This window comes from Trachemys scripta, chromosome 4, assembly GCF_013100865.1.
Source record: "Trachemys scripta elegans isolate TJP31775 chromosome 4, CAS_Tse_1.0, whole genome shotgun sequence".
Lineage (NCBI taxonomy): Eukaryota > Metazoa > Chordata > Testudines > Emydidae > Trachemys > Trachemys scripta.
In genome coordinates this window covers 23,239,604-23,257,702 of record NC_048301.1, presented here as the reverse complement: position 1 = coordinate 23,257,702, position 18,099 = coordinate 23,239,604, and the positions used below count along the sequence as shown (strand labels likewise).

The following is an 18,099-nucleotide window of genomic DNA, read 5'->3' as shown; positions in this document are numbered from 1 at the left end:
TGCTCCGACCTCTGGCTCCCCAGGGCCGGGGCAGCCCCCGCTAGCTCCGCGGAGCGGCACAAGCCCCCTGCGGAAGAGCCACCCCCGAAACAAAGTTAATCCCTGGCGACCCCTTCCCTGCCCACGAGCAGATGCGATCCCCCCGGGAGAGGAGGCGGGGGAGGATGGAGGGAAGCGGGGGAAAGGGGGAGGCCTCTTCCCCCCCCACTTCCCTCCCCCTTTCACGTAGAAGTTTAATTATAAGCCGGATCCTGACTGTGCCAGCGGATCCCCTGTGAGCCGCTGCCAAGGCTAGGAGGGAGCTTTCGTGCTGCAGCAAAGACGGAGTCTCCGCGCCCGCTGCTGCAGAGGGGCGGTGTAGACACCCCCAGGTGCCAACACTTCCCGGGCCAGCGGAGCTCGCGGAGCAGACTGCCCGGAGCGTGCGGGCGGGGGGCGGATGCCAGATCCCCTCTCTGGGGCTGGTGGGGGAGCAGCCCGGCGCCCTGCCACGGGCATGTGCCTGTCGTTGTAGGTGGGGAGCGCGCCCCTGATATGCTGGGTGATGGATTTCCAGGCTGTCACTTTAATCTGCTGCTGCTGCTGCTTTCCCCTCATCCTGCCCGTTACCCCAGGTAAGAGCGCGCCGGAGCCCCCGGCTGGCTGCTGCGGCTGGACGCAGCCTGGACAAGTTCGTGGCACTTTTGTCACTCGAGGAAAGTTCTGCAGGCTCTTGTTGGGGGGCGGGAGGAGGGGTGATTCGGTTTCCTTACACATTCGGCTGCTGCTGCTCCCAGCTCCTGTCTGTGGGATCGGGAAGAGTTTTTGTTCAGCTTCTCTTCGGTTTCGTTTGAGAGAAGGAGAATCTAGTATGTGGATGTGCGTTCATATGTCCACGAGAGAGACTCTGGGTCATATGCGCGCACACACACTACAAGCGAGAGAATATGGAAAGCGTTACTAGATCACACAAACACACCCGCCATATTCTAGGAAGCGTGTCCTCTGTGCTCAGCATCCCGGAAAGCGGCAATTGACCGATTAGACAACCGTGCAGAAGACCCAGTGTTTCCTCTTGTCATCGTGGTGTGCAGTTGATGGGATGAATGAAAAGAACTTGCAACCTTAACACAAGTAACCGTTTTAAAAACTTTCCAGAGGTCGTCTCGCTAATTTTTTTTTAATGCCACTGTTGAAGAACCTAGTATTGCTTTACCCTACGCATGTTTTTCAGTTCAGGTTCCTTCCAAATGCTCATTTTCTCTCATTGATTTTAGAGAGACGCTTTTCTTCTCACTGAGTGTGAGCAGGGATTTGTCTTGCAATTTAATTATTTCAAAAGTTAATGATTGCATGAGAGATTAAGATTATTTAACAGATTAAAATATTTACATTCAATTGTCTGCAAAGAAAATGTGACTTTTTCACTAACTTTTGCTATTCTCATACAATTTAATCAAAAGTAGTGTTTCTTCATAGCACAGCCTTGTTGAATAGATTCAACATGTATACTATCAAATTTTTAGAATGCTAATTATTTCTGACTAAAGGTGCTTTTGTATAAATAAAAGTATAATAGTATAATTAGAGTATCATGTGATGTGTGAAATGACCTGTATGTAATTTTCAATTTTATGTAAATTGATATTAATATTGCAAAATTTTTGCATATGCTAAAGTGGTTTAACTTGTACAATTCTGAGGAACTTCCATTCCAGTTGTCTAATAGGTGTATTAGCTGAATTGCTAGGAGATATGTTTATTTAAAATTACATTTTGTTTTCAGAATGAGAACAAATCTACATTTTATACATTTTTGGTTGGTTTTAAAGCATCTATAATCTATATAGAATATAAGGATATGGTTCTTTTTAGTACTGACACTTTACAAATCTCTCTCCCAGATGTTGTTTGTAAACCTGGCTGCCACCCAGTGAATGGATTTTGTGAAATTCCTAGTGAATGCAGGTAAAGAGATCTACCAGCTGAGGTTATTAGTGAAAGGATTGATTGTTTCAATAATACATGCTTTTTTTTTTTTTTTTTTTTTTGTACAAAAATGACAGAAATTAGAATGATTTGCCAGCTGAAAATGTGATGCTATAAGGAAAGAGCTCTCCATTAACAGACTGTAACTAGAATTGTATAACATTTTAAAGAAACCTGGATGCGTCTGAGAATTAGAGTATTTCTTTGAAAATATCCTAGGAGCACCTATAGAAAGATACTTAAGAGGGCTAAGTTATTTTAGGTTTAAAATATTTGTTTTTCTTCCACCTAAAGTGAATCGATTTTCTTTAATTCTTTCCCCAGTATTTTATACTCATTGAAGGTCTTTTTTTTTTTCAAATGCATTACATGTAGTAGTGTTATCTTTGCAAATTCCGTTTTTTGTGCATTTAAAAGGAGAACAGCCTGGTAATTATTAAAAAAAAAAAAAAAACACCTCTGTATCCTGTCTTGTATCTATTTCAGGTGTCAACCTGGGTGGCAAGGAGCGTTCTGTAATCAGTGTGTTCCTTTTCCTGGTTGTGTGCATGGCAGCTGTGCCAAACCATGGCAATGTGTCTGTGAAGAAGGATGGGTTGGCAGCCTTTGCGACATAGGTTTGCAAATACTTTCCTTTAATAGAGCAACATAGTTTCCCAGAGATTAAATGAAGTGATTACAGCTCCATCTGGTGTTAAAAATATGCAAAAGCTTTTCCCTAGATGTTTTCTTTCTAAAATGAATATTTGACCCAAAACACGATGAGACATGAATTTTTTTTGGGGGGTGGAAGCAGGGGAGAGAAAAAAAGCCCTATGCAGTCACATTTTAGGTGAAAACATACAATATCTTGTATAATATAGTTCTGGGTATTGTTAGAATTATGCATAAAACCCTAATTCCATTTTTAACTATGATTGTCACATGCAGATGATAAATAACAAATTCTACACTGGTTCCGTAACTGTAAGAAGTCCCCGTGGGTGTGTTCAATCAGTTGAAATAATTCATTATCCAACATTGTGTACATATGATAGTAGAAGTTGAAATAAATACATGAGCTTGGTGCTTGACCAAATATTTCCTAGCAAAGGATTTGAATGGAACTATTTAAAGGTATAACACTTAATTCTTCCCTCATTCAAACCAATGTAGATCAAAAGAAATTCCAGTGATTCAGTGGAGTTACATTGGTGTTAAACCAGTGGAAAAGGAGAACTGGGCTCATATTTTTTGCCAGTCTTCTGGGTTTCATCATTTTCTAGTTTATTAAAAGTTAGTTTGTTGCTGTGTTCTGTAACTTGATGTTCAAGAAATCATTCTTATTCATTAAGCAATTTTCATTGAGTAACATTTTCAAAGTCTGTGACTTAGAGCCTAAATCCCATCATCTTTCAATTAAACTTGGGCTCTTATGGGCCAGATTTTCAAAGGTATTTAGACACCAAAGATGCAGATAGGTACCTAGAGAGATTTCAGAAACACTTAAGTAGGTTAGATACTCTTTGTTTTTAAATCCCACTAGGCACCTATCTGCATCTTTAGGAACCTAAATACCATTGAAAATCTGTCACTTTTGAAAATGGAACTTAGTCACTTGAAACCAGTGGGTGTTAGAAACTTGATCTGGTTTGGCATGTCTGAAAATAACACTAGTTTCCGATCTATATCTCTAGGCACCTAAATACTTTGAAAATCTGGTCCTAAGTCACTAAGTCGCTTTTGAAAATAACTTGGGTGGATTTGAAAATATTACCCATTATCTCTATATTTAGTAATACCCAGCGTGCTCTACAGACATCCAAAAATTATTTCACTCAGCACTAGGAGTCAGTTTTTGCCAACTTGAATCTGGGGCCAGCTAAGGACATGTCAAGAATAATCAGAGTGATAGAATTAGCCATTTGTCTGATGTCTGGATATATCAGGTATATTGAAAATCATGCCAGTCTAATGGATTTAGCTAGTCTGGACATGTTCTCTCATTCATATTGGGTCAGCAGAGAGAAGCTTCCTCCCTGTTATTGGATGGCCTTTACCCGTGATTGTCATGATCCAATAAAACAATATAACTTGAAATGGAGCAACTACTCAGCCATTGGATTGGACCCTCCTCTGTTAGGAAGATGGTGTCAGTTGCCTGGTTGTATAAAGTTGTGATGGATTGCTATAACTCATTAGCACATACCACTAATACAGATTTGATCAGGTTAGGAAGAGAGAGGACAAATAGGAGGCTCCTGCCCAACTTGGGATGGTAGCATGTATGAATAACTGACTTTCATATGGAAACACTAAATCCAATCCAGTAAATCAGTATAAAATACTAGACTCCTACCTATAAAGGAATCCCGCTTAACACTTTATCTTTGCATGTGAGAAGTGGAGACAACCAGTGTTACATTTTCACAAGCAAATGGACCTAAACTGGCATTTTTAGCTCCTGCAGGCAGTCTATATCTATGAGTGTACACCAGGTCAAAACATACATTTACTATGTTGCTCTAAAGAATCAAGAAAGTTAATAAGTAATGCACCTTTTTTATGGGAAGTCGTTGCACCTCCTCAATGTCCTCCATTTTCACAACTTTTAAAGACTGTATACGTTTGCCACGGCATTTCTGTATGCAGCCACTGCTTTGGCATTGTCAAGGGAGAGTGAATGCCAGCTAGAAAGGATGCAAAACTGACGGTGGGAAAGCTGAGGAGGTCTGTAGTTAGTTTGATAGATGTATACTGTTAAAATGTGAGCATATTCTGAGCAGCTACTTTGCTCATTAAACAAGGAGGAAACTGGAGGTGATTTTGAACTGCATTGGTATATTTTGCTCAAATTTCATTGTGCATCACATACATTTCCAGTTTGTATAGTTTTAGAACATGTACCTGTATAGTTGTTCTAAATCTTCTCCTTGCATAGCCTCTGTTTTTAATAGAGTTGGGCCTGCTCCAGGGTTCAGATCCAGATTGAACTTCCCCAAAGTTTGGGGGTATTCAGATTTGGGGGTTGGTCCAGCCTGTTATGAGGAAATGGGCCCGTGGTGGTGGCATTGTTTATTGTTGGTAAGTGACTCCAGCCCACGCCTGAGTGTCTACATACCAATTTGTAAGCTCCCAGGGCCCAAGTCTCATGAGCCTGAGTCAGCTGACCTGTTCCATTTTTTTTATCCCCATGTAGACATACCCTCAGTCAGGGCCGGCTCCAGGGTTTTTGCCCCCTCCCCCCACCCCAGCAGCCACCCCCTCCCCTTGCAAAACAAAAAACAAACAAACAAACAAAAAAGCCGCAATCGTGATCTGCGGCACTTTGGCAGGAAGTCCTTCGCTCCGAGCGGGAGTCAGGGACCCACTGCCAGCCGAATTGCCGCCGAAGAGCAGGACATACCACCCCTCTCTGGTGTGGCCGCCCCAAGCACCTGCTTGGTAAGCTGGTGCCTGGAGCAGGCCCTGCCCTCACTCATTTAATCACATGCTTGAAGTTGAGTATATGCTTGACACTTTACCGGATCAAGGCCAGAGGGTAGAGCACTTTGCAGGATCCAACCCCATATTTAAAACCTGTACACATGTGTCAGGGTGTAACTAGGTTGGCCACCTCTCATGCGCCCCCTCATGGCCTAGGGTCAGGCTACAGGCAGACTACCTCAGTTTCCTCACTTGGACTGTTCAAATAAAATTTCCCTTCAAGCTTTTTCTTGGTCAAAATATAAAATAAAATGCAAATAAAACTCAAAATCCCCAAACAAGGTCCATTCCTAAATCCACACAAACATAAGGTTTCTCTTCCTTCTCCCAGGCCTTCCTGCCTGGGGCAACTCTCCTGGCCTCTGGGTCTTCACTGCTGGAGCCTCTCCTCACTTTCTCCAAACTCTGCCACAGCTTCCTAGGCTTCCTCCCCCTTTATTGCACCCTCCTGCTCCTTTTACCCCAAATCACTTGATTCCTCTCAGGTGAGACTCATGCTATAATTAGGGTTGGCTTAGCCCCAGCCTGTGGTGAAAGCCACCCTGTTACAGAGGGTTTCTCTTTCTTGAGCTAGCTTTGTGACATGCCACAGTGGGTGTATGTACCACACAGAATCACTTTCAAAACAAAGGGGGAAAACAGTGTGGCTGGTTTGTTTCTATGGAAACCAGGGCAAAAGCCCACAAAATTAGTGCCATTATAGTAACTGTAGCATTCAGAATATGTGGCAGGTACCCTAATGACAGCTCATTTGGAACATAGGAGTCCCCACAGCAGATCAAAGCAATGGTCCATCTAATGGTCTCTGATACTGAGTGGTGCCAGATGTTTAAGAGGAAGGTGCAAGAAACCCTCCAGTGAACTGCTACTGGGGAAGTTTCTTCCTAATTAAAACAATTAGTGATTGCTGAAGCATGAGGGTTTAACTCTTTGTATGTGCTATTTTAATTCTATGTAAAACAACTGTAGATATTCGTATCCATGTAAATGTCTAATCCTTTTCTGAATTCTCTTAAGCTCTGGGCCTCAGTTATTTCTTGTGGTAAGAAATTCCACAGTTCATCAGTCATTTGAGAGAAGAGTGGGGGGAAATTCAAGAGTAATGTTGTTGTTTTTAAAGTAGTGAATTTATTCCTATAGGCTCAAGGATTGTGTGTCACTTTCCTAGCTAGTGAGCTGTTATATGTCTTATTTTCTTTCCTTTCTTATTTTCTTCTTATACATTTCTTATTTAATGTTATTGAATGTGTGTCTATTTCAGGATATCTCCTTTCTCACGTATCAGGGTTGTGTTTGGTTAGCTGCCCTTAAAGCTTGCCAAAATGGGCACACAACACTGCTGCAAAACGCAGCCGAGGCTATTTTGGTCCTTGTGGAAACCACTGTTTACACACAAAAGTTCACATAAAGCGGTAGTGCGGCAATCGGGACAGACTATGATAGTGGATAATAGGCTCCTATACAGGGGGAAGAGCATTTTACTATTGTAACTGGACAAAGTTTATAGTTATAGTTAATATTTTACATTGCCTCATGATATTCCTCTAGGTTCATATTATCCTGTGGGTTTAGGTGGGAAGTAGAATTTAATACTCATGACATCCTTATTTATCACTTTAGAAAAAAAGTATACGCACTGTGCTGTCACTCAAAACGCATGCATGAGCTTGCAAAAATTCACAGCAAGTTGCAAGACCTCACAGCAGCTGCCGTGCTATCTTGGTTCAAACCTACATTTATTTATTTATTTCCTTTTAAATCTTCAGTAGTTGCTCTGGAGGAGACTCAGTCTAAGAGGGTAATTGTGAAAGATTAGGTGTGTGACTTACAAGGCAAAAATATAATAGGGTCCACTCTTCTGGCACCCGATGTAAGAGGTAAATGCCAACCAGCAAAGACTACACCACAGAGAGAGGGACAAGTTGAGGTTCAAAGGTGTTTTGTAGAGCTGGGCTGGAACCAGTTTTCCCATCCCACAAAAATGTTGGCATTCTGCACCGGGATGAAACTGAGACCTTTCAAAGTTTTTCATGTAAACAAAAAGCCTCCCACAGTAGCCAATAGCCCAATCGTTAGGGTATCTACCTGCAATTTGAAGGATTCAAGTTCAAGTCCTTGCATCATCCACATCCTAGGTGAGCCTCCGATCTCTACAGTCACTCTCGCTCTGACCCAATGAATATTTAATTAGGTATACAAAGTTGTATAGGACCAACAGGAGAGATTGAGACAGACATCGTGATGCCAGAATAGCAAAGAACCTGGTGCTTAAGGATGTGGAAGACCCAGGCTCAAGTCCCTGCTCAACATCAGGCAGAACAAGGACTTGAATCTGGGTTCTCCACATCACAGATGAGTGCCATAACCATTGATGTTACTTATTGTGGGGTCGAGGTATCTCTCTCTCTCTCTCTCTCTCTCTTTTTCTGGTTTTACCCAGAATTTCCAATCAGGACCCAAGTAACCTTTCCAATGAATTTTCATTGAAACCAGCCCACTCCTAAGAAAAGTTTCAGTTTCAACTAAATTGGCATTTGCTGACACCCTCTCTGCCCAAGAAAATCTAAATTCTTAAACAGCTCCTGTGTTTTGTTACTACAAATATCAGTTATCTCTTTTAAAATGTAAAATGCTTATTATAGGACTTCAAACATCAGGCAATCTGGAGAAATTTGTAAATATACCATTTTTAGATTGCCCATTGCTTTATCTGACTTACATGCATGAAGTAGTTGGGAATGTGAGGTGGTGTTTATGGTAATGAGTAGCTCTCCCCCCACCACTAACTTTTTATTGTTAATATTACTTATTCATAAAGCGAAACAATGCAAGTGTATTTCACAAAGTGAGAGCTAATGGGTGGGGAACAAGTTGACAGTGCCTATGAAGTAACTGAACAATCTGCCGTCCATTAGAGAGAAGAATAAATCAAAATATATGCAGTACAGGATGAGGGACCTTTAAAAATGCACTTAGTCTTTTTGCATTGTTTACTATTTAATGGCTCTTATATGATAAAGTAGGCCCTGATTTCTCACATGCTAAATATTTAACATTACGACTAATGGTGTTTTGATGTAACAAAACTGTCTGTTTTTGTTGACACAGATATTCACCCATGTTCTTCAAAACCCTGCACCAATAACTCAACATGCATAGAGAGTGGAGATGGAGGATATATTTGTTTGTGTGACAAGGGATTTACAGGAAAAAACTGCCATCTGAAAAAAGGACCCTGCATTATTAATGGGTAAATATTGATTTCTGATATAAATATACAGTCCTGCTAAATTTTTCTCTGGTTTTCTTTCTTAAATCATAAAATGTTTGCTATGTAGCACATAACTTTTCAGCCTACATGGTAGTTTAGTTTCTAGCCTATTTGTTTCTAGCCTCAAATCTACTAATTCTGATCTATTCCTATTATATAAATATGATCAAATTTTTAGCATGAGTTTGTGGGCATAATTTGAACTTCAAATATTCAAAATTGCAAATATTGTAGTAATATTATGATTGGGTTTATTTACAGTTTCAAACATCAAAAGAATGTTCTAGGTGCTCTTAACAAATAATTAAAAATATAATCCAAAAATATAATCCAATAATTAAAAATATAAGACCAAAAGAGCAGTAGCCAACCAGCAACCTCCCTCAGCACAAAATAACCCTGCCTGCAACACCACAGTATTTGAACTCCCACAAAACTCTACACCCAGTGTAGTGGTTAAATGAGAAGAGACATTCTCATTAAATCAGCAGAGGAAGAGAAGGGGTGGGGGGCGCACTGCTTCCTCAGGCCACGGAGAGGACAGGGAGTTTCTCTCTTCTAGTCACCCACATTCCTCCTAGCCCCTGCCTCTATGCTCAGCTAAACCCACCAAACCTCAGGCTTCCCGAAATGCCTGTCCAAATTGATGAGTTTGGCAGCATGCTGTAAGGGTATGTCGACACTGCAGCTGGGCGTGTGCTTCCCAGCTTGAGTAGACAGATATGTGCTAGTTTTGCTTGAACTAATGTGCTAAAAATAGTAGTGTTGCTGGGGATAGCACAGGCAGCAGCTTGGCTAGCTGCCTGAGTACAAACCCACCTGGTCTCCCTGGGTATGAACTCAGGTGGCTAGCCCGAGATACTGCCTGTGCTACTCCTGGCTACATGGTTATTTTTAGCACATTCACTCAAGCAGACCTAGCATGTGTCCGTCCACTCAAGCTGGGATGCACACTCACAGCTGCAGTGTTGGAAGACCTAAAAGTCAACAAATTGGATTAGTGGGACGGGACTGGAGGGAGGAGAGGGTTGTATTTGATAGTGAAGGGCTCTTGTGCAGAACAGCCTTCCTGCAGCTCCTTCTCATCTGTAAAAAGGCATCCCCAGCTCAAGCACCTCCATTAACTTCTGTTATGGCAGTGTCCCAGGTAGCTGGCATCCAAGTGGCCATTTATTTATTCACATTTGTAAAACTGCCTTTCTGATATTTATTGGTCCTGATCCAAAGCCCAACAAAATCCAGGGAAAGAATTCCATTGACTTAAATGGATTCCCTTTCTGAAGTACTTAACTAACTGGCTGTTTGGAAGATTTTCTCATGCAGTCACAGTAAGCATGTGTAAAACTGGCCAGTCATGTGTCTAATTAGTCATTTGTATGCTCATTTGCCATAACTGAATATGCAGTCACAATATCTGCATGGACAAGTTAGGCAGAACAATGCATGTGCATATGTCTGACAACATGGCCCATCAAGTAGACAACTGGCGTGTGTTTACATGCAAGATACTAACTGTTCCTTAGACCTGTATTGTAAGGTAAATCATCTATAATGTACAAATTAAAGGAAATTAGTACCAGTAAATAAAATCAATTAAGAATGTAATGTCTGAAATATGGATACCTGTTTTAATTAAGCATGTAAGAAAAGATTTGGACAGATAAACATTAAGAGGCTGAAACAGCAACAAGGGATTAGAAGGAATATAATTTAGTTAAATTCAAGCTTTTACTCATTGATGAAGGCTGGCAGTATTCTGATACAATAAACTCTATATTAACGGTTGAACTCAAATTACTATGGGAAACATAGACTTTAAGGAATGAACCTATTCATTAAGGAACCTGTTGTCTGTGAGTCTTGTCTTATTGTGGCTTTTTGGCTGCACATTTTGTCCATGACTCGGCTGTCACTAGGTTTTAATGAAATAGCTGGGAACAGAACTGTCTGAAAAATGATGAAAAAATTGTGAATAATTTTTTAATGAAATTTGAAAAAATACAGCCAGCTCTAGTTGAGGAGCTGTCCTTAGGAGGAATCTGTTCTGTTCTGTCCAGGGTCTTCTCACATTCTCCTAATATCTGAGGACCTTTAATCCTCATGCATTTTATTATGGAGGCCTGCAATGTTCTGTGGCTTGCAATGTGCAGGAGGCCAAAGTAGATGATAACGATGGTCCCTTCTGACATTAAAGTCTATAAGTCTATGACTTTGTTCCAAACCTGTGCTCTGGTATGTCAGTGGAAGATTTTTGCCGTTGACTTCAGTGGGGCCAGGTTGGGTATTTTGTGTATGTGTGAGTATTTTACCTTCATTGGTTGGTTGCTATTTACAATGTAAGGATGGCTGATGTGCAGTGCTTGGTAAGGGAATTGGTGGCATAACAAAGGCCTAACAGAAATCTTCCTTTAACTCAGACAGTAGAGGTTTGGCTTTTAGGAATTGGAGGGACACAATTCCAATCACTGCTCTGCAGGTATGTGTTTTGTTATGGAGGGGCAATAGTCTGTCTCCTGTTTATGTGTTTTGTAAGCACCTAGTACAGTGGGGCTCTGATCTGATTGGAGTCTCTGGGTGCCACTGTAATATGTTGAAACTGTCATGGTACAGGGCTAGTTGCACCTTTGACCCCTTCTCTGTTCTGAGTGTACTCCCGCAGCTGTTAGGCCTCATGCCCTTACCTTTTTCTGGGGTGAACCCACAATTCTCCCACTCTTGAACTTCAGCACCATGTGGCCTGACTGAGTTTTGCACCTGCAAGTCTTCCCTTTGATGACTTGTGATCAGTGCTAACTAGAAGAACTAGACAGCTTTCTTAAAACACAGTCTTGTTTAATCTGAACAGTAAGAACAAAAAAAGCATAAGAGAAAATGGATTTTAAACCAAGAAAAGGGCTACACACATCGTCTTACTTAACGCATAGGACGGCCTAACTCCTTTAGAACCCCAGGTAGGTGTCTGTGTTTTTGTCAGCCTGTACCCTATGAACAGCTCCCTGACAACTGCCTGATCTCAGGAGAAGGAGACATTTTACCTTGTCTTTGCTCCTTTTGATTTCATCAGTCCCAGCCTGGCAAAACAAGACTTGTGATTTGGCTCTAGCCTGAAAGTAGCATCTTCACAGCTAATAGCTCAGGCATTGTGTCTTACTGACCTCCGAATGTGCGTATATGGGGCCATCATGTGGCCTTCCTACTTGTTAACAACTCTATATGCATCCGAAGAAGTGGGTTGTAGCCCACGAAAGCTTATGCTCTAATAAATTTGTTAGTCTCTAAGGTGCCACAAGTACTCCTGTTCTTTTTGAGGATACAGACTAACACGGCTGCTACCCTGAAACCTGCTATTAAAGTAAACCAACATATGCATTCAGTTAGGGTGACCAGATATCAAGTGTGAAAAATCGGGACAGGGGGTTGGGGAGGTAATAGGTGCCTATATAAGAAAAAGCCCCAAATACTGGGACTGTCACTATAAAATCAGAACATCTGATCACCCTACATACAATAAATATTCCAATAACACAATATAGCCATACAGTAACTATCCCAATAACTAGATCACATACAGTGTTCATAAGTTACTACAGATGAGTTCCTGAACTTCACAATAATTATAATAAAATATTCCTGAATGCTACCTACTGGATCTGGTCCGGTGTCCAGGGGAAATGACCTGAGTCTGGGAGGCTTGGACCTGAGCTGTGCCCACATTGCGCTATGATAGATTTTTGGGCCTGAGCCTGTTTGGGACGCAGGCTCAAACCCTCTACTTCTGCAGGGTAATGGGTCTGTGTTAGAATTGTGTGTAGATAGAAGGGGGATTTGGGTTTGAGTCTGAGCCTAGGCTTACATTGCAATGTAGACACACCTTGAGAGTCTGGGAAGCTGGGCCATTCCACCTCCAGAGATATAGGTGTATAAGGGGAACTTCCACCACCTGCTCATTCCTCTGCAGCTTATGCTTCTGATGCAGTCCAAAGCCCAGTTACCAGTAGATCTCCTAAGGCAACCAAAAGGCCCAGTGTGGGAATCCATAATGGCCGGGTCATTTAAGCAGTTGCAAATATTAACTATGTGTGCACATGTAGCTGGAGCATGAGAGCAGTGATGTTCGATGTCCTAGTCTTTGGGTCTCCCACTATAAGTGCAATATTTTAAAATAACGATTTGAGTAATCTTTTCACATACTGGCAGGTACTGTACTATATGCCTTCAGGAATATGGAATGATTGAATCCTGTCAAGGTTAATGTCCTTTCAGTGTATGAAACCTAAATGTGTTTTCTAATCTTGGATGTTAAAAGTTTTGCTGCTTGTACAAGAGTTTGCCGGGGCCCGACCCTCTCCGGGGTGCCGGGGAGCCACACTGGCTCACTACACACCGGTGAGCTTGGGCAAAAATGCTACGTCAGGAGCTCAGGCCCTCAGTCAGGGCTGAGCAACAAGAGTAGGCCCAAAGCTTCAAAAGGCCTGGGAGTGGGGGAGACTGCCACCCACGGGTTGGATGGCAGGGGGGACGCAGGCCCTCCCACTCCACTGCGTCCCAGCCTGGAGCCCTAGCAGCGGCAGAAGACCCGCTGCTGTCAGTGGGGATCCTGGCCGCAAAAACGCTGACATAGGCTCTGGCAGTGCTGCAGCCAGATGGGGGTTGGCTGCTCCCGGGCTACTTCCACACTCCCCCTGGGGGCCTACCTAGGTCCTGGTTTCGGCCTCAGGAGGATCCAGGACCATGCGTTTGTCAGGGCAGGGATTGATCGACAGGTCCGGCAGCTCCTCCGGATAGCGGGTGCAGGGCAGGTCCGGCGGCTCCTCCGGATAGCGGGTGCAGGGCAGGTCCGGCGGCTCCTCCGGATAGCGGGCGCAGGGCAGGCCCGGCCAGTCCTGGCGACTGCCTTGGGCCGCGGGGTCTTCCCAGTCACGAGCTAGGCTGGAGACGTCTGGTCTCTCCGGCGGCTGGGGCCTGACTGAGCTGTGAGGGCGAGCTGTTATACACCCGGGTCGCCGCCTGACCCTCTGAGGAGCGGGCTCAGAGCTCCCTAGCTCCTCCCACTCCGGATGGGCTCCTCCCTCTCCGGGGCGGCGGGGAGCCACACCGCCTCACTACACTGCTGCATGTAAAATTATCATGAAAGTGAGATGGAAATTCATTTGCAATCTCTTGCACGAGATTCCTGTACTGCCACAGTGTAAGTAATGGACCGAATTATGCTGTAAATAACAACCCTATTGATTTTGCAAAATGTGGCCCACTGTCTCTTGGCAGCTCTCTCTGGAATACTAATATAGTCCAAATTAGGAAAGAGATGTTTCTGTAATAAATGTAGTGGGTTCTGTTCAATGTGTAAGTCAGTGACGCATCAAATACTAAGCTCAAACTAGTTTATTAAGTCAGATTTCTCTAACTACAAATAGAACAGCACGTAACAGAAAGGTGGTACTCACCGACCAGTTGGGAGGTGAGGGGGTCAGTCTGCATCTCAGCCTGTCCCAGAATGATTTAAAATTCTATAGGTTTTTATAGACTTATTATCAAATGAATTATGCCCTAAAACAACTCTTAACCAATCATTTCACTGTGTTCTTTGTGGTTTGGAACGTTTTAATAAATTGGCCAATCATATGTTAATGTCATATTGTGGTTATACACAAGGTGAATAATGTTCTTCTTAAATGCTTCCATCCTACATGCTCTTTCTTGTGGTTTTGGTTACAACTTCATAACTTGTTGTTCACACAGCATAGCCAACTACAAGGCACAAAACAACCTTAAGCAGTTGTAAAAATAGGTCATACTCTTAAGCTTATTTCCACTCTATAAGCAATTTAATTTGTAGCTGTTAGTAATATCTATTGTTTCTCTGACATAACTTGTGTAAGGCCTCATGGTACTCTTGCCTACATACTAACAATCTCTTACCATAGCCAGGAGGGATGCTTGGAGCTTGTAGGCCTCTGTGCTAACATTTCTAAGTTAACTTATTTAGCTTTAAATGGTTTGTGATAATGTGTTCATATTTAAATTCTGATGGGATATTCAGGGTTACATTAGGGATCAGCACATAAAAATACTTCTGGAAGAAAAATTCCCGAAACAAGTCATTGTGAATGTTTTCAGTGTTGACTATATTGATGCAGTCTGAGGAGCTGATAGCTCTCTGCTTTTGCATAACTTTTCCATTACTTTCCCTTATCTGGCTGCCACCCTAGCTCTCTGAGTCCTCTGAGATTGCTCTTAGTACAATCTTCTTTTAATAGCTTTTGAGTTAATTTAGTACCAATGAAATATGCTGAATTCATATTCCTGGAGGATGAAGTCCTCTTCCCTTCCACAGAAAGGGTGTAGCAAAACAATCAGTGTCTCCTAGCCCTGATGTGAATGAACCACCTCTAGAACTGAGAGCATTCTTCAGTTTCCATGTCCTTAGCTTTTCTGTGAAGACTATCAAGGAGGATGCTGACTGGGTTGGCTTTTGCACTGTGAACACTTATCTAGTAGGAATTGGAATAAGGTAATTTCACACAGGCAACCAAGCAGCCATGAGATGGTACCAACTTTTGAACACTACTGACCTGGGTCCATTCAAATTTGGGACCTAGATGTGAAAAGTTTGGTATCCTTGTTACTAGTCTCCTGAGCAACTGCCTCCCCAATCCCTTTGAAATAACAGTTTTGATTGTATATGATTTCTTTTGACAAAATTATTCTCACTTAATGTATTTATTCAAATAACAATGGAAATGTTTGAATTGTTTTCAGTGCTTTGAGGTTTCAAAGTGCCCTGAATTCTTCCAGGCTCTTGAATGTACAGGGTATGACTATGCTATAGAAGTAAAATAAAAATAAACGTCTCCACATCAGCTTATGCTTGTTGATATTTTATACTGAATATATAATACCTAGATTGTGTTTGAACTAATTGCTGAGGAAAAACAAAGCCATGCTGGCAGTATCTTTGCTCACTCTGGTCTGAAAATCTACTCAACCATTTCTCAGATCTCTAGATCTAACCAGACAGACACACTGGGCAGCTTAATTTCAAAAACAGTTATAAATCTCTTCAGAGAGGGTTTGTACATTAGGATGTGCAGAAGAGATTGTAATCAATGTTGGAATATTAGAGAGACAGTGTATATTGATAAACGTGTTGGACAAAATTCATGCTTGATGCAATTCCATGGACGTCAATGACATTCCACCAAGAATTGACATGGCTCATTATCTAGTAAAGAAAATTACTCCTTTTTAATTATCTGAAATGTTGCATATCTGCTTATTTCACTTACATTTTCTTTAAACTCCCATCTGTTTTTGTCTTGTGTTCCAGCTCTCCCTGTCAGAATGGGGGAACATGTGTTGATGACAATGGATTTGCACCTCATGCCTCCTGTTTGTGCCTTCCAAGTTTTGCTGGCAATTTTTGCGAAATAGATGTAGATGACTGTGAACCCAACCCATGTGAAAATGGAGGAACGTGCACAGATATTGGTGGAGGCTTCAACTGTCATTGCCCTATTGGCTATATGGGCAAATCCTGCAGCAGCCATGTCATATTCTGTGCTAGCAGCCCATGTGAGAATGGAGGAACGTGTCATGAGCATCCTGAAGGAGGATTTGAATGCGTTTGTAAGCCGGAATTTGTTGGTGTAACCTGCACATATCTTAACAGAAACACAAGTCTCCATGGTGTGAATACAGAGGCCAAACACGGGCAGAGTTATAATCTACCACCAAATGCTCATCCGAAGTCAGTACCTCACCAAGAACATAAAGTCTTGAAGATAACAATGAAAGAAACAATCCAAAACACAGACCCCTTGCTTAATAAAAGTCAGGTGATATGTTTCATTGTGCTAGGCTTGCTTACATGTCTTGTTGTGTTGGGTACAACTGCGATTGTATTTTTTTCCAAATGTGAAATGTGGCTTGCTAATGCCAAATATAGCCATCTCCTACGCAAGAAAAAGAATTGCTTTCTTCAGTCTAACAATGGGGAAAACCTTTCCGTTAACATAATTTTCCCAGAGAAGATCAAACTCACTAACTACACCAAGAACTACACCGCCATCTAGACTCCTTGAAAGTCTTGCAGCAACTTCCAGAGTTTTGTAACAATATGTAAAGTTTATTGAACTTATTACCTGTGCCTGGCTTTGATGTTTGTGCATACGTTTGCTGTAATTTGTGCTGGGAAGTACAGAATAAATATGTTGTATCTGTGTTGCCAAGTGAATTTCTCATTCCCAAAATAAAACTTTAACATAATCAGATTACAGAGCAAGGAATGTTCATTTGAAATTTTTTTTTAAATGCAGCTATATTTTGTAAAATAAAAAATTTGCCAGAAGGGTAGTTTTCAGCTTTATTGGATTGTGTAAGCTTGTTTGGCAAATATGGTACTCGTAAATTACTTGCCAATGCTTATTTTTTAATAAACAGTAATTAAGGGCTATACAGGATTACTTACTAGTTTTGTGATTCTAGCATGCTATGGTAAATGTGCCACAGGCATTAATATGTAGTACTTCGTCTCACTGTGAGTCTTTAGAAACTGATCACAATCTAAACCATTATTTTGAAACTTTCATCTATTATACAAATGGTGCCAGTGTATTAAATAAATAGAGGAGGGGGGGGAACCCTCAAATTGTTATGTGACGATGAGAATTTTGCTTTTGTGCTTAAGACCAGTATTTAACCATTCATGGACAGACAACCTTTACACAGTGCTTTGTCCTCCATTGTAGTGCCACCCTGTATTAAAAGGACAAACTTTGACTGGTGCCATACCTGCCAACAGCAAATTACTTCATCTGTCCACACTGCAGAGAGGCAAAGCAATGTAGCCAGTGGGACAAGCTGGTCTCAGCAGCTTTATAAACCATACTATGCCTGTAGAGACTACTGCTATGCTACCACCCACTGGTTTAATGGATGGGAGACGTAACTGGATCTATAAGGTGCTGGCCAGTTTTAGAATGAAAGGGTTAGTGTACTCAGGGATAGGTCCTTCTTCCCCCTGGCTGTACTACTGTCCATTGGCCAGCCAGATAGATGTGAGCTGATTGGCTCTTGCTTCTCACGATTGTTACTTTAAATTTCCTGGGGCTTCTCAAGCCTCTGACCCCACTTTATTGGAACTCACCTTTCTTCCCCTATTTATATATGATGGGAACCACTTTTTTAGGTGGTTGTGCATCTGCCTGATCACCTGCATATCATGTCAGGAAAGAATCTTTCCTATCAGGCCAAATTGGCTGATGCCCGGTAGGTTTTCTTTCCCTTTATCCATTTCATCATGGAGACACAGGTTAAATAGGAATAGGATTTAGAAATTTAGTGCACCTCTACCTCGATATAACACTACCCAATATAACACGAATTCGGATATAATG

The 18,099-nt window shown here is 41.9% G+C and overlaps 1 protein-coding gene across 2 annotated transcripts; it reads left to right on the top strand.

The window, feature by feature from the left end:
- The first annotated feature begins 245 nt into the window (after positions 1-245).
- On the top strand, positions 246-16,972 carry DLK1 (delta like non-canonical Notch ligand 1). 2 transcript variants are annotated; one of them, XM_034769856.1, is made up of 5 exons: positions 246-614; positions 1,884-1,947; positions 2,455-2,585; positions 8,542-8,683; positions 16,032-16,972. In XM_034769856.1, the coding sequence occupies exons 1-5, from the start codon at positions 545-547 to the stop codon at positions 16,774-16,776; spliced, it is 1,152 nt and encodes a 383-aa protein (XP_034625747.1). In that variant the 5' UTR covers positions 246-544; the 3' UTR covers positions 16,777-16,972. The 2 variants fall into 2 exon arrangements, with proteins under 2 accessions (XP_034625747.1, XP_034625748.1); XM_034769857.1 differs by lacking the exon at positions 246-614 and adding an exon at positions 733-1,113.
- The last annotated feature ends 1,127 nt before the right edge of the window (positions 16,973-18,099 follow it).